Raw genomic sequence first — 21,244 nt, 5'->3', positions numbered from 1 at the left:
GCATTCTTGCAAATAGAGGAACACACAGTGGTGCAAAGATTGTCCCTTCTCTATCCCCACGGACGAAGAAGTTCGAGAAATTCAGGATGAAGAACGAGGATTGATATCCCTCCACGAGAGTCTAATGGCAGAACTCACAGATCTCTTGAACGCGTCAGACTACACACCGGAGCAGTTCTTGTGGGAGGTGTGGCGACCTAGGATGAAGAAGATCCTAAGGGAGACGCCTCGACTGAGTGGAGCAGATCTGGCAACGTTACGCGAGATAGGGGTGAAGGTTGAGCGGGAATTCGAGGACGCGCAGAGCGATAGGTACGATGAGCTCGACGGCGAGACCAGCTCTCAGAGAGATGATGGAGATACTGAGACAGAATCTACGTCAAGTGCAGCAGAAGGAGACGAGGCTGAAGAAGACGAGTCGCAAGAAGATGTAGAGTCTGTGGCCGAGGGCTGCCCCACGATCGAAGGCTTTGACGATACCGAGGTTGCAGATATCTTGAAGGAAGCTGCACGCATCAACGGGCTTGAGGACTATGATGTCTGGTTCAAGATGATTGGGAAGCCCGACCCTGGCCTGGGCCGAGGACATGCATGAATCTCTCAAGATCTTTGGACAGGCGTCTTCAAGGAAGGCAAGGAAAAACCAGTTGTTGGATTGTCTCAGGTCTGGCATCTTTGACACGGATAAACTCTGAAGCAATTGAGCTGTCAGCGAAGAGGAAGCGCTCGCTGTCTCGCCTCTAACTGAGCCTCTATCACCAACTGCCTCGCATTTGGTTTCGAGGTGTGATGAGGATGAAGAGCGGACCTTATCTCCCTGGGAGTCTCTCCATTTTCTCGATTTGTCCATAAGACCTGGCATAGCACAACGTTGCTCTCATATGCACCCTCGCATCGCTGTATGCTGGTTCAGTCACTAACCCATTCCCTGGCGATGGATGACTAGCGGTACCACGGAGGCTTGTCCGAGGAAGCAGAGGGACGCCGTCAAAGCGACGCCCGTGCACTCAATCCTGCCCAGCCATTGATCATGCATTTATGCTCGGAACAAGTGAATGATGTCGCTTCAATCCGCTGCTTCACCTCATTTCCTGGCATCCGGCTCCAGTTTACAGGCCGGAGGAGCGAGAAGTACCTCAAGTACGCCGTTGAGATTGGACTTTTTGGTATGGATTTGTGTAGCCCCTCTACGCACCCCTCGCCACGGTTGCCATGGGCAACAGCTTAGGATACGCGAGAAGAATTCTGACCCCAAGCAACCTTGATCGGGCAGCTTGGCTCTGAGAAGCGCCCCTCTAAGCGACAAAGTGAGAGGGCGCATTCATCCTACTCTTCCCACTCTGCATACGTTCTGGGTTCGCCTCTTTGCCTCTTCTCTCCTCGCACTTGATGTTTCGTTTCGTGTTGACAAGCGTCCATGCATTGTTGCTCCGTATTCCACCTGAGAAGACGGACGCATCCGGCACGGAGAGAATGTCAACAAACTCCCGCTGCAAACGGAAGTTCTGAGAGAAAGGACGGTCGACGTTGACGGTAGGGATTCACTTTGTTTGCCTCGATCCTCGATATCCTCTCGACTCCGCATTCTCGACACACAATGGGTCTGGTGAACAGGCGAATGTTGCTTCTTTTCTGCTGGGCGGATTCCGGTCCACATTCTTCAAGTGCCAGCCAGAAGCAGGCGCTGCGCATTGTCCTCTCCCGAAGCATAGCATGCCATTCACACTGCCCAACATTCACATTGGTTGATCGGGCATTGTGGCATTCCGCTGCCTTGACCCGTACGATTCACCTCAAATAGGCCCAGGTCCCCTTGTGTTCGAACACTTCAGGCACTCCTTAACCTGTGTCGCAGTGACCAAGATCCTTGAGCCTTCCTAGTTTGTGCTTGAGGGCATTCCACTCACCATGGTGCGATTCCAGATCATGTCCGATTTGCACTTGGAGGCACCGTCCGCTTATGATGTCTTCTCGATCACCCCCAAGTCTTCGTGCCTCGCTCTTCTCGGCGACATCGGCAACATCAAGGACAAGGGATTCTTTCCATTCCTCGAAGTACAGCTCAAGAAGTTTGAGCACGTCTTCTTCCTGCTCGGCAACCACGAACCGTACCACTCCAGCTTCGCAAAGGTCAGGGCGCAGATCCAGGACTTCTCCGACAAGATCGACCAGCGACGGTCGGCCAAGAAGGGCGACGACGGCCGGCTAGGCAAGTTGGTCTTCCTCGACCAGACCCGGTACGACCTGTCCTCCGAGGTCACGATCCTGGGCTGCACGCTGTACTCGCAGGTGCTCTCCTCGCAGCACGACCGCGTGAGCTTCGGCCTCAACGACTTCTACCACATCGAGGACTGGACGGTCGAGGCCCACTGCGCCGCGCACAAGGCGGACCTGGAGTAGCTCAACGCCCAGGTGGCCGACATCTCGGCGCGCGAGCCGCACCGCAAAATCGTCGTCTTCACCCACCACAGCCCGAGCACGGCCGAGGGCACTTCTGACCCGGCGCACAAGGCCAGCCCCATCTCCTCCAGCTTCTCCACCGACCTGTCTAGGGAGGAGTGCTGGGTCAACCCGAGCGTGAAGCTCTGGGCGTTCGGCCACACGCATTTCAACTGCAACCTCGAGGACCCGGCCACCAAGAAGAGACTGGTCAGCAACCAGCGCGGCTACTACTTTGCCCAGGCCACCGTGTTCGATCCGGACCGGGTCTACGAGGTGAAGTAGGACCGCAACTGAAGCATGGATTCCCCCACACGACAATTGTCCCGGCCATGGTCTAGCTCCGATGAGAAGGCAAAGGAGTCTACTCCTAAACCAACCACCATCTTCCCCGAGCATGGTGGCGTTGTACGAGGTCGGCGCGGACAAGGATACAGGGTGGCATCGACGGAGGAGGAAAAAAAGGAAAAAGGAAGGGAAAATGCTGATCTCGAGAATGCACTAGCCGTGAGACCACTCAGGTTTTTTGCAGGCCCAGATGTAGCTTAAGCACCGGTGGTTAGAAGAAAAAAGAGAATCAATATAGAAACCTTTAAAGACCTGTTCCCCAGGAGAGAACATCCATGCAGGTCCTAATACGCAATTCGGCCGTTGAGTCATCTGGTGGGTTGCCAGTCAACCTCCTCCCCGTTGCGTCAACTACAGAGATCGGTTCCCAACCCCTTGTCTCCTTCCAGGCAGGTCAAGCCTTGCGATGGTCCATGTACGCGTCTCCTTACCACCAGAGGGAGTCGCTGTGTTTAATGACTTGCCCGCCAAATCAAAACGTAGTCTCAACTCGCGCAATTGCCGTTGCCGCCGTTGGCCGTGCTGTGTCCAATTTCCATACGTAGACATGGAACGGGAGATGAATTAGAACCCCTGGCTTGGGGATTGATGGAAGCCACTAATGCGTTGGGACTAATGATGGCATTCAGACTGATAGGCTGCTGATTTTCTCCGTTGTCGCTGGCAATGCCGAAAATTGGGTTCCGCAATACCTGTCTGTGTCTGTATCTAGTTCAACATCTTTGTGCTTTCCATCTGATGGGGCTACTCTATGAACGGCGGCGTTTGAGGACCGCGGCCGGATGAAGAGTGGGTGAATGGATGTCTGTTGATCTTCACAACCTCAATATCTCCCCAGTCGCACTGATCCCGCCTCGAAATAACTCTTCTATCACTTTCCCCCCCACAACTGTCTGCTCAATAATCCCTTCTACGTGTTTCGGCTCCACTCGGCCATACCAGATTCCCATACCTCGGAGCGGATGTGGTGGTGGCACGCCAGAAGCCCGTTGAGACATGTCAGATGGCGGAGGTTGATTATCAGACGTTTTACAGCGGGCAGTGGTAAAAGTCGGAGGGATGTATACGATGACATTCCCTGCCCATTTATGTCCTCCCACGTGGGATATCATGCCCACATTAACGTGGGCTTGCTTGGAATTGGACGGCGAAGCACCGGTGTTGGAGATGGAGGACATAGCGGTGCTGTCCGATGACTGAACCTGTGATTCCAGGATGCCCTCTTGTCTTGCAGGTTCCGATCCACCTGAGCCACCGTCCTCGGAGGCAACAAAATCTCCAGGAGACCGCGGAGTGACGAGCTTTACGCCGTTTTCGTCCGGCTTCCGCTGATTGACGTATCTTCTGAATTCGTCATGTAACAACGGGCCTAATATTCCACATCGGCTGTCCCTTTGATGGTGGCTGCAAATCAATATAGTTGGATTCGTGATTGGCCAGCTGTGGAACTTCGTGGCGGCAGCGGCATCTCGCGTTTTCGCTGCCCGCTCATGGTCAGGGATGTCTTTGTAGATGGGGTGTAGTCTGTTGGGCTCTGGGAGGAGGTATCCGCGGACGAAATCCCTCAGTGTGCCCGAGCGAGAGTCCGCGGAGGAATGTGAGGACGAGTTCGTTGTCGTGTCTCTGCCCTCGGTGAGAGGCACCAAGTGTCTAAAGCGCCGAAACGATGGGAAAACAAGGGCCTCCACACCATCGACCCTTTTATTGCTTTGATCTTGTCTTTGCCCCGATTCCTGCCCGGGTGCGAAGGACGAAGTGTTAACGAGAATGTTGTTGAAGGGCTAAATCCCAATCCTTGTGTAAGTCAGCCAGATCTCGTCTTAGCCCGTCCTTTCTACACGACGGCACATCTGCCCCAGAGCACGTCTTCCTCTTTCCCAGGTCCTTTTCTCTGCAGGGACAGAAACAAAAAAGACACCGATTTCGAAGGTGACTTACATCGTGGAACTGCCCGTGCCTTCCCAACAACGCTTTGACATCCCCAATCACCTTGCCCCACGAAGTGCCATTATTGTGTTCATCTTCTATCCTGGAGGTCCAGTCCGACTGACCCGTGGAGATAAGGAGGTGCTGTGCATAGGGGGACATCGAGCCATTGAGGTTCTTCGTTCTATCGATTTCGAGATCGAGCTTTGGAGTAGATCGGCACGGACATGTTGGTTCGGGGCATGTCTCGACAATAGGGAATGGAGGAGCTCTGGCTGTGGTAATGCTACGGCGGTAGGATGAAAAGGCTACGCAGCGAGAGAGTGGACGTGTAGTCGTGGTCGCAGGCGCGGAGGAACCGGGAAAGACGTAGAGTGGAGGGTTCAATCGAGGCATACCATCGAAGGGAGTCGGAGTCTTCCTGAAGAAATCTGGGAGTGAGTAGGTGAGAGGTAGAAGGTAGTCGATCTCCAGGTCAATCAAACGCGTCTTCTGGTGTCCGTCGACTGCCTGGGTAGGTACTTAGGTATATGTACTCAGCCGTTGGTCGACGAAACACTGATGTCAACTGAAGGAAAAATGCTCGCGTCTCGGTCCGGATTAAAGCGAGCTTAATGCCGCCCCGAGCTCGGTCAGAGATACTCCGTCGTTGAGTCTTCCAGTCTCCCCACGATCCTGATACAGCTTCTGGAGGAAGCATACCGACGTATGCTGGCGATAGTTGGTACGTGGTCCTTGACAGCTGTTGTTTCTCTCCATATTTTTGTGCCAGCGTCTGGCTTTCAAATCCTTCCCTTTGTTTGGGACGGTAATGACCGTGGCCATATGGTCCCCTATAGTTGCCGGTATGACCGACCCTCTTCCGAGGACAAGAGCTCGACTCGGATGGAGGAGCGTTTCACACTCAATGAGAGGCAGATAAGGGGTTTCAAAACTAATTACAGATTCTGAATCGTGCGATTGACTGGGAGGAGACTTTGTTGCCGATTGATCTAATCTATCTGCAAATCTGGTCGGGACAGCAAGCCTTACTGAATTTGGGATAAAAGACCCCATGGGGAGCGCGTTCTGGCCTTTGGCACGCGCCACTGGGATTTGGACGGTTACCCAATCGCGCCAAAAAGTCCAAACGCTCAATCAGTGACGAGTGACAACTCAAGAAACGTCCTAATTCGGCAATTAGGACATATTGGCTGCCCATCTCGCGCCACAATATGAATGATAAATACTAACATATCATATTCCCAGCTCGACTACAAGCATTCACAAACTAGCACTGACCAGAAGGCCTACCCTCGAAGCTTAAACGCACTTCGTATATCGAACTCGGATCACACAATCACCCTCCACTATGGCTATCTTAGACTACCTAGGTTTCAACCGTCAGGCACTTGTGGCTAAGGATGAATCCAAGAGCACCGTCCGTGCCCTTCCAGCAAGCTGGTACACGTCTGAAGAGATGTACCAGCTCGAAAGACGAGCCATCTTCTCCAAACGATGGATGCTCATCACGCATAGGACGAGACTTGGTCAGTCGGGTGACTACCTGAAGTTCGACATTGCGGGCTACGAGTTTGTCCTGTGCCGGGATCGAAAGGGAGAAATCAATGGATTCCACAACGTTTGCCGTCACCGCGCATTCCCCGTCGTGCAAGGCCAGCAGGGCACAGCGAAGATCTTTGCATGCAAGTATCACGGATGGTCATACGCGCTCGACGGGAAACTCGCCAAGGCACCAAAGTATGATGAGCTAGAGGACTTCGACAAGGCACAGAACGGTCTCTTTCCCATCCATGTTCGCGTCGATGCCTGTGGTTTTATCTGGGTCAATCTCGACAGCAGCGAGACCCCCGAAGTGCCGTGGGAGCAGGACTTCGACGGCGTCGACATCCAAGAACGCTACATGGTGTATAACTTTGACGACTACATCCTCGACCATGAGTACAAGCTCGACGGCGCGTACAACTGGAAAATCCTGGCCGACAATTTCAACGAGTGCTACCACTGTCCCACGGCCCATCCGGACATCCCAACACTGGCAGACATCGAGACGCATGACGTGACCGGCGTTGACGGCTATATCACGCACCAGTCGACCCCGACGGAGGAGCAAAAGAAGCTCGGCATGGCCATTGCCAGCACCTATTTCTTCCCCAATGTTTCCATATCCGTTCTGTAAGTCCGTGGGACCCCCTTTAATGCGAATAGCCAGCGTCAAGTCCACCCTGCTAACTGAAAACTCACTCAAAAGACCGCATTTTATCATGCTGCAGCGCTTCCTGCCCAACGGGCCGAAGAGCTCGTCAATGCACTACCAGATCTACCGGAACAAGAACTCGACCGAGGAGGACTTCCAGCGCATCCATCAGCTCTACGCCAAGGTCGTGTCCGAGGACAAGATCCTCTGCGAGCTCGCCCAGAGGAACCTCAACGCCGGGGTCTTTGTCAACGGCCAGATGCACCCGAGGCTCGAGAAGGGCCCATTGTACTTCCAGCAGCGCGCGCGTGAGGCGATCAAGGAACACGTGGCGCAGGAGAAGGCCGAGAGGCGGGAGATCTGGCCGGCTCAGCAGCGTCTGCCGGGCGACGCGGCGGTGAGCAAGGAGGATGTCGACCTTTGCTCGGGTCTCAGCTGCCAGTCTGACCAAGCGGGCCTGGCGTGGTGAGAGGCCATGGGAGCGGGCAATCGACGGAACTGTTAGCTCAAGCTTTTGCATGCATTGTTCTAGTGACTTTAGGATTGCCAGCGTGGGATGAGTGCCGCTCCCTGTATTGGGCCTGGAAAGGAGACTCTTCAGGATCCATCTGTGAAGCACGACTGGTGTTCTGGGAGTTTTAGGGACTGTGTAGCATATCCAGCTAGCATTACCATGCTTGATCAAATGCGAATATCTTGTTCTTCGATTGAAAATCTACTCGATCCTCTGGTTGTCCGCGCAGACTCTACGGGTCCTTCAAAGCCAAAACGACAACGGGGTTTTCATCTATCTTGTCGTCTAAACCGAAACATTCACACCCGGAGTAATAACTGGCGAATACTTCAGCCCTGTTTCAGGTCCCATTGTTGACGCAGAAGATGACCTTGGTTGAGGGAGTACATTCGCGGGCTTCTTGAATTGCGACGTAAAGCGGGTTCACAAAAGGCGTCGCAAGTCGACTATCCGCACTTTTTCTCCAGTTTGGGTTAGTGAAAGTTGCGGGTCTCCAACGCCGGCCGGCAGCCTTGCGCCGACTCCGGCCGATCAGGTGCTGCCCTGGGGATAATGGTCCATGCCACTCACTCCGAGACCAACATCCTTCACCCAAGCACGACTGTAGACGGTCAGTGACAACGTCGCTCGTAATAAGTGTATATGAACTATGGCTCGCGATGCCATAAAAACTCACCTTCCCATTTCCAGTTTTCCATGACTTTCAACCAATGCAATTCCCCTCTGACCGTGTAGTGCAGGTTGCCTGCTCTTGTGATGTTGTCGATTCCCTTCCTGAATGCCAACGAGTCCGGAAAATTGGAGGCCGGTGCAGTGATGCTCTTGACCGCGCTGCATTGACACCGACGGCTGCCTACCTCGGAGTCCTTGGACGACGCAGCAGAAACGTCGGTGACCGGCAAAGTGTCCAAGGGAGAACTGATTCCCGTCGACCTCGGCCGGTAAGCACCACAGCTAGGGCACGCTCCGCGTTGTGCTTCAAATTCATCCTTCCTCCGCCAAACCTCCTTGGTGACCTGCTTGCACTTGTCCAATCTCGAAAGCGGCACGCGCTTGGCCATGGCATCCCATCTCTGACATATCCAGTTGCGGTCTTCTTCATCAAATGCCTCACCACCAATTGCCATGAGGGGAAATGTCTGTATGATCATTGCCCTAGATGTAACAGGCGTGGTTGCAAGGTAGATTAGCACTTTCTCTGCAAGCTCCCAAAATGAAAGAGCCCATGGAAGCTCTGGGACAGCGTGGCGAAGTAGCAACAGCGCCGCCCAGCGATATGCCTCCGCTGTCTGGATGATATCGGAAATGTGAGATGGGACGTTTGCTGAACGCTGTGGATCAAAAGAGGGACTCCAGTCCTCGATTGCTGTCCATAGCTCTGCGCCTTTTGAGATAGTGGACGGAGAGTTATGTTTTTCGGTTCTTCGTCGAACAGATCGGATGATGTCGGTTAAGCCCGCAATCAACGGAAATAACGTGATTGCACAACCAAGAAGTGGATCGAGCTGCTGTTCGACTGGTAAAGGATCAAGCCGAATGTAGGCCGTCATGAGATCTATCTCAGCAGACTCGCCGTAATCCGAAGCTGTAAAGCGAAGCATAACGTCTTTATACATCCAAGTGCGTGCGAGGAAGATCAAACGGTCTAGGTTGTCGCCTACTTGCCTTGTGGTCTGGTGTTTGTTGAGAGCATCTCGAAGAAGCCTTCCAGCAATTTTAATATGCTCGATACCAGTAGACGCTGATTGATCGTCCCAAGCTTCTGCGAAGCCAAGGGCCAATCGACCGGCTAGAAAGGCTTCAACAGCCGCATTCGTATTATCTTCTCCCTGTTCGAAAGCCTGCAAACTGGCGTGGAAGTTCTTCGAGCCAGCCGCGTTGAACTCCGGATGTGCATTGCCCAGGTATAAATATGTCATCGCTGCAAGAGCATGGTAAAGCGCAGGACACCTGCCAGCCAAAGGCCATACATGAATTGCCCATGGATTTGTGGTTGGGTCGTCCTTGATAGATAGAACATTGCAGAGATGCTTGTCGAACAGTTGCTTGACCGCTTGAGGGGTGTCTGAAAACGACAAGTGCCGGTTCCGGAGGACATCATCGTTTTCAGGGTTATGATGGTGCTGGCCAACCAGACCATAAACAGGCAGAGTTGCACTTTGCAACCGCCTAGAAGAATGTGGTACGCCACCAACGTGATTTTCGAGCTCCTGAAAGTCTTGTGGTGGGTAACGAGGTGAGAAAATCAAGTCGGACAAATCTGGCGCCTTTTCCTTCCGCGGATCGTTATCTGTCGCGTCCGTAGAGGAAGGGACATGACTATCAATGCGTTCCAGCAACTGCCTTGATGGAGTATTGGCGTGGGAACTCAAATCAGTAGGCACGCTCAGATTGATAGTGTCATCGCCAAGGAAGAAGTCGACACTGAAATCAACGTCGTCAAAGTCGAATAACTGATCATGTGGCAGCGATTGCCATAGAGACTCTTCATGAGCCTGTAGTGCCCGTGCGTTGCTGACCCTAGTGATCCCATCTGATAGACTCGTTTCAGCCTGGAACGGCGAGGTCGTAATCTGGTCATCTGGGGTAGTATCCTTGTTGCTTGGTCTGAGTGTCTGTCCAGTGGACATCGTCCCCGAAGCTTGAGGTTGAATTTCTGCGAATTGGTCAGTCACGCGGACTATTATACGGCTAAGATACCGCACTATCAGTGGAAAGGAATTCGGGCGTACCTCCAAGCTTGCCGCGTTTCTTAGACTGCTCTCCCACCAGCTTCCACTTGAGGTTTCTGACGTAGCCGCCGCATTCCACGCCTCGGTCTATGCATTGCGAGCAGGAGGGTTTTAATTCTAGCAGCAGTTAGCAGATTTATTAGATGCAACAACAGATATCATAGGCGATGACTGAATGGCCTCCTAGCTGGGGTTGAACAGTCTCGCTTGGAGTGAGCAGTGCATGAAGTTGGCGCTCACCATCACATTTCATCCGTCTAGCCTTACAGGTATTGCATCCTGATAACGGAGCCTAGACGTTAGCAATCGGTCGCTTTAAATCATAACCGGAAAGCATTTGCCTCAAGAACGAATGGCAATCTCAATCCAGGGTACACCTTACCGGTACGACTTTTTGGCTGTCTACGCTTCGATATGGTCGTTTCCTGCCTTTGGACGCCCTTACTGTTGGTGGACCTGGTTGTGATAGGACGATTTGTCTGTTGGGCCTCGTCTCCAGGCATGGAAAGCACACACTGGCCCAGGTGAATTCAGAAGGAAACAGGATGCTTGATTTTGATCTATGAATGTGTCGCATACAGCAAGGACTTTATCTCGATGTCGCCGTCAACTGAGGGTCAGCATGCTCAAATTTGAACAGACCTCGAATGATTGCAGAGGAGGGAGGCATCGGGACCGGCAGCCGCTGCCGACGGCCACACCCTGGATAGCCATGCCTTTATTGGCTTAGATGGCTCGATAACAACTCGGCTGGTGTGATTGGCTCGGGCGCTGTCAGGTCGCGGATCTAGAGAGTCGCCGCAAAGGGAGTATAGTTAACGTCTGTTCTGGATGGGAAATAAAAAGGCTTGTGAACGTGGTGCGTATAGAATAGGCCTTGGGCACCTCTATCCTCTTCCGGATTTTGTGCTTCGTCCGTAAGTTTCCAGCACATCCTTGAGCGTCGTGAGATGTGCTCCAAAACAATAATCACCGGGCGGGTAAGAGAGAGATAGAAAGCAACTTCCTCGCCTCTTTCCAGGCTTCCCCAAACTCAGAGGGTCTCTTTTGAGTTCAAGTTGGCTCATTGTAGAGATTCAGCATGACTTGGTCTGGGCTACAAGTGTATCTGTTCTGTTTTCCAGGGGTTGGTAGAAGCTTATGGCCTTGCATGTATACATACGGAGTAGTGCCCTGGGGCTCACTAGGCTCCTCCTCATCCCCGAGGTGCTCCGCAGCATTCCCCACCACGATCATTTCTCGCTCCATTGGGAGTTAGGAGGCTTGCTTTTGCATTCCCTTTTCTCTCCCTACTCCCATGGAACTGCACTTTGCCGCTTTCTTCAAGTCTGCGCTATCAGATAACGAGTCTCTGGAAGCAACTTCCCATGGACCTCGCCCGTGCTTTTGACGAGGCTGTACCCCAGAAACCTGCCCGAAAACGACAGAAGGTCGTGACAGCCTGTGACCCATGTAGAAGTCGGAAGGTATGGCTCAAGTCGTGCTTGATTCGGAGCACGTTCCGCATATATTCGACTGACACGGAACCGCGCTTCATAGGTCAAGTGTGACGGATCTCGGCCGGGTAAGCATCTGGTGTTTCTATGTCAATTATGATGATGGAGGATGCCATGGCAGTCATCGAGCCACACGTGGTCATGTTTGCACAATGCCAACTCCAGCCTCGATGGGAGCCTCAAGACTAACCTACACAATTCAGTTTGTTCGCCTTGCCAAAGAAAACATGCAGCGTTGGGGATCTGTACTTGGGATTCCCATTCCGCTCGCCTCAACCATCAACTCCCGCTGCAGTATGTCCAGAAGCTCGAGGATCGGATCCGTGAGCTAGAAAACCAAAGCGTCCCCCGCCAGGTTGATTCGCCAAATGACACACATTCGATGAACAATTCGCATCTTCCTCCTTACCAAAAGGCAAACTCTTCACATGAAGGGGTGCGACGGAATGCCAGATCTCAGTCGAATTCTCGAGATGGGCGGTCCCGGCTTGGTGCTTCAGGACCGCAATATACCTTAACCGATACCGGTGTCATGCCTGTAATGATCGGACCAGCCATAAATGAATCCCGCAGACAACAACTCTACGGAAGTTCGAGCGCAGGAAGCTTCATCCAGCATGTCCGCAAGGTGGTGGAACAGAAAACGTCCTCGCCAACTGCGGCCAACTCGTCGGCTTCGACACGCGATCAGAACAACCTCCCACTCATGTATCCTCATGAGGACGTTGATCAACCGCACAGTGACTATTCCTTGCCCACGCGGGCGAGAGCGGATGTCCTGATGGCTGTGTACTGGAGTTATGTGCACACGCTGTATCCGATCATAGGAAAGAGAATGACAACCGCTGATTACGAGAGCTTGTGGAGGGGGGATGGCCTCATTCCCCACGAGCGGTCATTCCTGTGTCTTCTCAATATCATGCTCGCGCTCACTAGCCAACTTTCCCCGTCCACTAAGCCCCATGAACGAGCGGCATCCGCAGCGGTATTCTACGGACGTGCTCGAGATCTCCTGGACCTCGAACGCACGGCGTCTGTCCGGTATGTTCAGATATACCTTCATTTCGGGTTGTACCTTCAGAGCACCAACGAGCCACATCAATGTTGGAATTTCGTGGCTCTTGCGATCCGAACCGCCCAGAGTCTGGAACTTCACCTTCCCGAAACAATCGAGCGGCCGTCAGATGCTCGACACCGAGCACTACTGCGCAGAGTATGGCATGGGTGTGTCCTGATGGACAGAGTGCTTGCGATGACCTACGGCCGCCCGTGTATGATTGATCGCAGAGTGGCCCTCTCTGTCCCGCATCCTCTCCCGGTTGAGGGCGAAGAGATATCCGCAGACCCTAGCATGTCGGTATGCTTGGACCCAACGGAGCGACCGACCCTCCTTGATTTTTTCAACCAATCTTTGACGCTGTACGATATTATGCATGATATTCTGGTCAATTTCTATTCTCCGGAAGTCTCACACATTCAGTCGCTCGATGACGTCTACCAGCATTATTTTGAAGGCTACAACAATCCAATGCGTGAACTTGGCGTCCTCGAAATTGATCGGAGGCTTTCCCGGTGGGAGAAGGCTGTGCCTAGCTATCTCAAGCTCTGCAACTATTCGCAAGGTCCGGGCACCGTGACGGTTCTCTCGAGACAAGCTGTCGTTCTCTATCAAAGGTGAGACTGAGCTTCACCGCTCATTACATTATCACGGCTGACGGCCATCCGTACCTAGGTTCCTCCACGTGCGCCTTCAGGCACTACGCCCTGTGCTTTCGGCTTTCATAAGCTTCGATAGCTATGAGAAAGAAAGCCACCCGTCGCTGGACACATTCCTGTCTCGCAGTGTCATCTTCCAATGTTCTGTCGTCTGTGTCAGGGTTGCACAGGAAGCTATTGGCCTAGTGCATAGAAGGCGAACAGAAGATCCGGGGGCAGTGGCAGATCTGGCCGAGTGGTGGTACAACGTTTTATACTTGTACTCTTCAGCGACAGTCCTCATTGCGGCCCGACTTAGTCCCTTCATTCTCGCCGAGATCTCCGAAGCAGCAATCTTCGATTCGTGGCAACAAGCGATGCAAGCCCTCGACCGCTACAGCATCTTTGGTAGTTCCATCAAACGCCTGATTACGACGCTGCGACTCCTCTTCGACACCGTGCCGCAGCAATTCTCGCGTCTCCGACCACTGCCAGAAGACAACATCGCCCAACAGCAGCGGAACGGCTTTTCGACTGTCGTCCAGGCGTCAACTCAAGAAGCATTGGATGGCAGACTGGGAATGATATCGCGGCCCTCAAGCCCCTCTTCGTTCGACAAGAACATGGCCGAGACGAATGCTATCGGCTTTGACCTTGACGACCCTGGAGCCTTGTTTGCCGCCTTCGACACAAACGACATGTCGTGGCTCACGACCGCACCATTCGAAATGTAAGGCGCCGAGACCATCAGAATGGTTCGGAGGCTTAAGCCGACTGGGCCATCGTGTCAGATACTTGCAGTTTGAGGATCTGTGCCGTCCAAGCGCGAGTTCGGCAGAAACTTGACGAATTGCAGTACTGTGGTGCTGTTTGGCGGTCCAGTCAGTTTACAGTCGCGATCATGGTAGATGGCATATAGGTGTACGTTATGGCAAAGCGTGTGTAGGCTGGAATCAACATGTTTAAGTGCGTATTGGCAAAGGCCGGTGAAATTCATAATTTGTTACATTGCATGTGTGAGGCCTTCTCCTGAGCAGGCCCCATTTGAGCTATTGTCCAGACCTATCTCCTTCGGTAGGCAGCGCATGTGCTGAACTCCCATTGAAGGCGTATAGAATTTTCCTTCTTCTCTTGTTTCGTTTGGAAATGTGCAACAAGGGAAAGCAAGAACACTCCTCCACGCCCGGCTTGCGGCGCTTCAGAACATTTCCCTCGTGGAGAGGCAGTTCGCTACACCAGACTAAACAGGAGCAAATAGGGATCCGGTCCGAGGCACATTCTGGACCACTCTGCAAGGTCCTGGGAGGGCGGCCAAATTCCTTCCCGTTAGCAGCAGCGGCGGGTCATTTGGTATTCGCGTCGGCTGGGGGGTCCCCAGACTGCTCTCCTGGTGGGCCTGCGGTTCTGGGGTGCAGAGTCTTGCAACGATCTAGCTCGGTGTTTAGAGCGTATAATAAAGGCTCTGAGGTCAAGAGAGAATGAACTTAAACCACCATTCCCCGTCAATATTCTGTTGATCTTGATCACCGAGCAACCAGAGAGCCATCTGAGGACACAGTCCATATGGCTTCAATCGAGAAAACAGGCATCATGGTGCCTGAGCACAATGAAACGACCACCGACGTCGTCGACGCTCCAGTGAAGAAGTCGGTCGGCATTGAGCCAACTGATGTCCGGTTCAAGGCTCCCAAGTCGATTGAAGAGAAGGCGCTTGTTCGCAAGATGGACATGCTGCTGTTACCGTTGTTGTCGGGCAGCATCCTCTTTGCCTATCTGGTGAGATACGTCCAAGTTGCACCGACTTGCAGATAACATTACTGACTCGGGATATCAGGATCGTGGCAACATCGGCAACGCTCGCATCATGGGCTTACAGGCAGACATCCATATCGACAATCAACAATACTTCAACTGTCTCATGATGTTCTGTGAGGGCATTCCATAGTTTTCAAGCTTTCTGTGAGACTGACCGCCTCATAGTCCTTGGCTACATGCTCGTCGAGTTCGGGGCCGGACTGATGCTTCGTGTCCTACCCCCTCGGTTTGTAATTGGCGGTGCCGCGCTCTGCTTTGGCGTTTTTGCCTGCTGCATGGCGGCCGTGAAGTCGTATGCACCATTGATGGTGCTCCGAGTCCTCCTGGGTCTCGCCGAAGGCGTCGGGTACAATGTATATCTCTACACCTCGCTGTGGTACAAACCGCATGAACTTGCTCGGAGAACTGGTGAGATGCCCCCCCTTTAACCCTTTACCTCGGTCCACCCATTGGTAGCTAACGTGCCTCCTTCAGCGGCTGTTTTCGGGATGAGCCCCATTGCAGGAGCTATCAGTGGCCTTCTGGCATGGGCTGTTCAGAAGCACTTGGACGGTGCAAGGGGCTATGCGGCGTGGCAATGGCTCTTCATCATCGAGGGGGTGATAACGATCGCGTTTGCGTTGCTGATCATCTCCTTGCTGCCTGGGCTACCAGACACCGTAGCGGCAAAGGGCAGCCTCTTCTTTAAGCACGAAGCTGAGCGCCGAGTCATCTCTCATCGCATGAGGCAAGGTCTGTGGCACGCTGCACCGCGGAAATGTCCTTGACGATTCTGACGTGAAGTTCCTTCTAGCTCAAAACACCGAGGGCGCCAAAATCCGCTGGCACCAAGTCAAGATCGCGGTCAAGGACCCCAAGTTCTGGCTAGGCTCCTTGCTCATGGGCAGCTGGGGCATAACCGTGGGTGCCTTCGGCGTGTTTCTGCCCACCTTCATCAAGGAGTTTGGGTTTGGGGCCCTCGAAACCCAGCTGTACTCCATGATCCCTTACGCCTTTGGGTTCGTGGCCCTGGTGGTGATGAGTTTCGTGTCCGACTACCTCAACCACAAGGCTTGGATCATCTTTGGGTGCCTCTGCGTGGTATGCATAGGATTCCTTATCCTCCTGGCGACGACGAACAAGGTGGCACTCATGGCTGGCCTATGCTTTGTTTTGACCGGCGTCTACCCGGGGACCGTTGTCAGCGTGGCCTGGATCAACACTACCCATGGCGGCTACACCAAACGTGCCCTGGCGATCTGGGCTAGCCAGGTGTTCATCCAGGGCTACAGCATCATCGCGACACAGGTGTACACCACCCCTCCGCGCTTCTACAAAGGGCATGGAGTCGGCCTAGCGCTCTGTGTTATCTCGCTGACTAGTATCGCGACGTGTTACTTCATCATGAAGAAGGCAAATGAACAACGCGACAAGAGGGCGCAGGAGTTTGCGGCCCGTGGTGAGGTTGATCCTCTTATGGAAGTGGATTTCGAGGACTTGTGCGACTTCCACCCTGCGTGGCGCTATGCTCTGTGAAAATGGAGAGGCACAAGTTACAACCACGTGCGCCGCACCGGCCGACGTTCAGATATCTGCTCAGGAAGAAGAGTATCGATATGATAAGACTTTTGCAGGTGCAGTTCTCTTCTAGAACGCATCCAAGCCGAAGAAGCCCGCCGGGCATTGTCCACGTTCCGCTCCTCTCCTTTCTGGGTAGAACAGACTCGCTGTTAATTTGATGAGCTTGATGCCGCTCATCCGAAACCAGTGAAGCACTGTGGAAAAGGCCATTCTTCGCCAGCATTTCCTTCCTTCGTTGTCCTCGGAAATCGTCGCCAAGCAAGTCAAGGGTTCACGGGGAGGCGTAAAGGAAGCACTACTACAGAGCAAGACGACCGATGGGTAGAGGATCACTTTTCCCTCAACTCTTTCCAAATACGTGGCTTCCTAATTCAATATAACCCCACCGGCCATAAGCTGCGACTAAGTTGGATACGGGCATAGCTGTCCGTGTTCTTGGACTTCGTACGTTGGTTGTAGGACTTGTTTCTGCCGTGGCGACAAGAGGAACGTCCTCCAGAAAATCGTCATAAACAAACGGCCAGATATTCTGGGAACACATTTATTTATATATGTCTAAGGCAATCGTCTTCTGAACATGAGATATTTACAGCCATCTCTCTGTCCTCTAAGTAGCTCCAACGGATGCTCCATTCCTTTTCTCTTCCATGAAGACATAGGGCCCATCTTGGAAAGCCAAAAAGCTGACACACTCTGTCAGTAGGCACCTCGACATGAAGGATAGTAGAGCACGTACATATTCTTCACTGGCATCGGCTTGGTAGGATCCACTAGCCTGAGGCTGTAGTGCATAAATAGCATGGGAAGAAACTATCAAGACGTCAACGTGTGAGCATAATGTCGCTACAGAGCCTGGGCACACGTACCTTGGACATCTCGAGCCAGACGATGTCTGTTCAAGCTTGGAGTTAGTGCATTCTGGCCACTATCGCTTCGATAAAGAGGGTGATCACATACTTCTTCCAAGACAAGTTCGAGCTCCACCGCCGAAACCGAAGAAGAATCGCTCTATTACCGTGAGCATGGAAACAGGTCTTTGAACAGAGTAAGTGCAAGTTGCTTACGAAGCTCGGCTTTCTTCTCAGGATCCATCCACCTCTCGGGCCTGAACTCATTGACGTCGTCACCAAAGACCTTCTTCTGGCGATGAATACACCACGCATTTGTACCAACGACAGTCTATTAATTTCGTCGTCAGCACCTCCAAAGATTAAAATCCCTCTGTACTACACTTACTCCAGGTGGGAGATAGATTCCTTGGGCAACCAAACCGGATTCTGGAACAACTCGCGGCAGGTGCACAGCAAATGGAGGGTGAAGACGGATGGCTTCATACATGACAGCCTGAAGAAAAGGCCACGCTTCGGCCTCGCTGAAGCGGATAGGGTCGCTGATGAGGCCCGCCTCTCGTCTCTCCTCGAGCTCACTCAAGAATTTCTGGTGATAATGAGGCGAGCTGAGCAGGCAATATATCATGGTGCGAAGGGCGATCGAGGTAGTGTCTGAGCCGGCAAAGATGTTGCTGGTTGTCGCCGAGATCATGGCGTACTCGGAGAACTCCTCAGGCTTCTTTCGTCGAACATCTTTCAAATACCCGAGGATCGATTTGTGATCTTCATTCTCGTCCTCGATCAAGTCGTGTTCCTTGACTTTCTGTTCGGCCAGTGCTCGGAATCGGATGCTGCGCATAGTCACCCCTAGCCAGTTGCCGGTATAGTCCGAGGTGTAATGATGGATTCGGTACACCCACGGCACGATACCGACCCATGCTGCACTGGAGAAGACAACCTTGGACAGGGCAAGAATTCCGTCGGCGTCGCCTTTGTCGAGATAGTTGAAACTCTTCGAAAACGTGATCTCGGTGATGCTGTCTGTAGACATAAAACCATGGATACTCTAGCGATCCGCTCACAAACAGAAAACATTCAACCTACCGATGGCGAATAAGGCCAGCCAGTCGCCCAAGTTAATGGGTCGGCCGGTTAACCCCTGCATCTTTTCGAGGAAATGTTGGATGACATGGTCCACGAACACCTCCAGGCTTCGGATCGATTCCATGGAATAGGGCTTGCTGACCATCCGCCGGTTCATGCTATGGACGTGCCCGTCGGTCTCAGCAGTCAGGCTCCACTTCAGCTTCGCCTTGAAGGGTTTGTAAAAATCCGACTTCTGGAAGTTCTTGCCTGCTCCTGCTTCATGTCAACAGCTGGATTCCCCGCCACGTACTCGAAGGAAAATCTATGATTCAGCGCCGTACCGTAGATTGTCTTAAACGCTTCAGGGTCAGCCACCATACTAGTTCCATGTTAGCATAACCCCCTCTAAGGATACCTGTGGATTTGAGGCTGGCACGTACACATGGTTGGGTCCCAGCCGAACCAGCGGTCCATATTTCTCGTGTAGCTTGAGAGAGTCTAGGTGCTGTTGTCTCTTCAGGACAATGCACAGCCACCATACGTCAGTGAAGCTGGCCAAGAATGGTCCTGGCACTTTCGATAAGGGAGAAAAGTATCGTTGATAAACTATGTAGCCGAGCAGAGCAGAAACAGCCAGCAGAAAAACCGGGCGGCCTTTCAAAACACCATCTAGATGCAGCAGGCCTAGGTGCGCCGTTGCGTCGAGAGAGGCCATCTTTGGATGCGTTGTCAGTAGTAGAAAGAGAAAATGAAAAAAGAGGTGCGTATATAGTGTTCCCTCAGACACGAAGTACCCAAACGCAAAGCGATCAAAGAATCTAATCTGAAAGTGCCATAAGATCCAATTGGGGTTGGCTTGGGAAGAAGCCTCATTCCGGCCCAGGGGGAAATCCAGCCATACGGATCGCTATCCGAGAATCTCGGATTGTAAATTCGTTGGGCGTTATTATAGCATAATTGGCAAAGGTTTTGGACAAGTCGATCTTGCCGAGAGGGGAACTCAGCCAACCGTAAGGACAAAACATTGGAGAAACTTCGACGTCAGCCGGGCTGACCTGCGATATCGGTTGGAGAACTCAGCGCGCTTGGGGATTGAAAGAAGCTTGTCATGAGAGTTCAAATGAAGAGGCTAGGCACTTTAAAACTATGTAGGGACAATCGCGTCTTAACCTTTGTCGGGGCTTTGATAGCTTGCATTCAATCCCCAGTCCATGGAATTATGCCGAGTTGCTATAGAGGTTCGAAGCTTCTACTTCGCGGAGCCAGAGCTTCCAGGGCCGATGAGCAGACTCTCTGATCGACCAGGTGGTATCATCTACCTCCTTCTGGCTGAGATATTTGATACTGTCGCTGGTATGACCACCTGCAGCCCGCGTTATCAGTGCCGTGGTCTGGATCATGGCATTCTTCTGTGTATACACTGCCCTCATCACGCAATCTTGAATGCTCCCCGCAAGTACAGTGAAGCCATGGCCTCGCATCAGCGCGACAACGTGTTGTGGCAAGTCTCCTCCCGCACCGCCAGCACCAAATGAATTGGCGAGAGAGCCCCCAAGGCGAGTGTTGCGGACGAGGAGATCGCTTATGTCGTCCGCTTGCTGCGCCTCTGTAATATCCCAGACCGGCACATCAGTACCAAGAAAGCCGGCCATATGGTAGCACGCTCGCATGGGTACACCGCTGATGCTATATGGTACCACGGCCTCCGAGTGACTGTGAATGACGCTTTGGATGGCCGGATAGCGTTTGTAGCACTCGCTGTGGATGCATCGCTCAAGAAACCCCGGAGGTGCGTTGGGATTGACTGGCTGGGCATCCTCGACGTAGTATTCGACCAAATCGTCTAGGGAGGAGATCGTTCCTGGAGCCGCATTTCGGGACATGATAAAGACCTGAGGGTTAAAGGGATGTCGGAACGAAAGATGGCCAAATGCATCCAGGACATTGTGATAGTGAAGAATGTGGCTGCCCGAGATAATGTCGCGGTAGTATTTCTGGAGGACAGCCTTGTCACTCGGCGATTGCGTTGTGGCCATTCTTGGAAGTCCAGGAGAACGAATCACTTTGAGCCCGCGGAAATGATTCAAAGACGTGCCTTTGAAGCATGAGATGATGCGAAGACACTCGTCCATCGCGGAAATTCTCACTCTTAAGAGAGATGCGGAGAGCCATCCGGGGGTATTCCGGAGCCGCGGGGCTCGTCAGGGAATCCCTATAATGCAGCTGCATCTCGCTTATGCCACTCCATTTAGGGCTTCAAGCTAGTTCCCTATGCTCTTGGAGTGTTTCCTCCTCGTGTATCAAGCGGGTGATAATCGGAGGCAAAGTGACAGGGCGGGAGGAAGTGTAAATAATAACCCTTCCGGACAATCTTCCTGCTGAAGCTAGATTATCCCTAAAACCCCATGATCCGAAGGTATAATATAGATTAAAATCCCGAGTGGCGGTCTGCTCACGGCACGGAGGCTCTTCCGAGCTTTCAAATGCCCGGGGCGACTTGTCCACTCTCCAATCTTTCGTGGGTGAGAAGCGATATCCAGGCACTCCAAAACGGCAAAACGCGCTGAGATTCTCAGTACTTCGGACGACGGACAATATGACCAGAG

The 21,244-nt window shown here is 52.7% G+C and overlaps 4 protein-coding genes across 5 annotated transcripts; 1 reads left to right on the top strand and 3 right to left on the bottom strand.

Moving 5' to 3' along the window:
• Positions 1-1,350: 1,350 nt before the first annotated feature.
• Positions 1,351-2,724, top strand: PV07_04889 (uncharacterized protein; the record flags this gene model as incomplete). Its single annotated transcript, XM_016391740.1, has 3 exons — positions 1,351-1,533; positions 1,856-2,358; positions 2,413-2,724. Exons 2-3 carry the CDS (start codon positions 1,909-1,911, stop codon positions 2,722-2,724), a joined length of 762 nt encoding a protein of 253 aa, XP_016249259.1. The 5' UTR covers positions 1,351-1,533; positions 1,856-1,908.
• A 582-nt stretch (positions 2,725-3,306) lies between these two features.
• PV07_04888 (uncharacterized protein) lies at positions 3,307-5,247 on the bottom strand. The gene is made up of 2 exons (XM_016391739.1): positions 4,726-5,247; positions 3,307-4,568 (listed from the first exon to the last, which is right to left on the bottom strand). The coding sequence occupies exons 1-2, from the start codon at positions 5,107-5,109 to the stop codon at positions 3,603-3,605; spliced, it is 1,350 nt and encodes a 449-aa protein (XP_016249258.1). The 5' UTR covers positions 5,110-5,247; the 3' UTR covers positions 3,307-3,602.
• A 2,351-nt stretch (positions 5,248-7,598) lies between these two features.
• PV07_04887 lies at positions 7,599-10,659 on the bottom strand (the record flags this gene model as incomplete). 2 transcript variants are annotated; one of them, XM_016391738.1, is made up of 6 exons in its annotated part: positions 7,599-7,879; positions 7,995-8,025; positions 8,101-10,080; positions 10,157-10,273; positions 10,397-10,435; positions 10,539-10,659. In XM_016391738.1, 5 exons carry the CDS (start codon positions 10,657-10,659, stop codon positions 8,012-8,014), a joined length of 2,271 nt encoding a protein of 756 aa, XP_016249257.1. In that variant the 3' UTR covers positions 7,599-7,879; positions 7,995-8,011. The 2 variants fall into 2 exon arrangements, with proteins under 2 accessions (XP_016249257.1, XP_016249256.1); XM_016391737.1 differs by having other exon boundaries at positions 7,599-8,025.
• Positions 10,660-17,329: 6,670 nt separating this feature from the next.
• Positions 17,330-19,353, bottom strand: PV07_04886 (uncharacterized protein; the record flags this gene model as incomplete). The annotated part of the gene is made up of 9 exons (XM_016391736.1): positions 17,330-17,405; positions 17,459-17,532; positions 17,589-17,614; positions 17,680-17,730; positions 17,787-17,901; positions 17,959-18,593; positions 18,657-18,911; positions 18,980-19,017; positions 19,079-19,353. The coding sequence occupies 9 exons, from the start codon at positions 19,351-19,353 to the stop codon at positions 17,330-17,332; spliced, it is 1,545 nt and encodes a 514-aa protein (XP_016249255.1).
• Between the last annotated feature and the right edge of the window lie 1,891 nt (positions 19,354-21,244).

This window comes from Cladophialophora immunda, assembly GCF_000835495.1.
Source record: "Cladophialophora immunda strain CBS 83496 unplaced genomic scaffold supercont1.3, whole genome shotgun sequence".
Lineage (NCBI taxonomy): Eukaryota > Fungi > Ascomycota > Eurotiomycetes > Chaetothyriales > Herpotrichiellaceae > Cladophialophora > Cladophialophora immunda.
This window is presented reverse-complemented; position numbering and strand designations above follow the sequence as displayed.

Coding starts and splice junctions, on each gene's coding strand:
- PV07_04888 (XM_016391739.1), bottom strand. CDS start 5,109: ATGCCTCGATTGAACCCTCCACTCTACGTCTTTCCCGGTTCCTCCGCG. Junction 4,569..4,725: donor GGCACGGGCAGTTCCACGAT/GTAAGTCACCTT, acceptor ATTGGGATTTAG/CCCTTCAACAACATTCTCGT.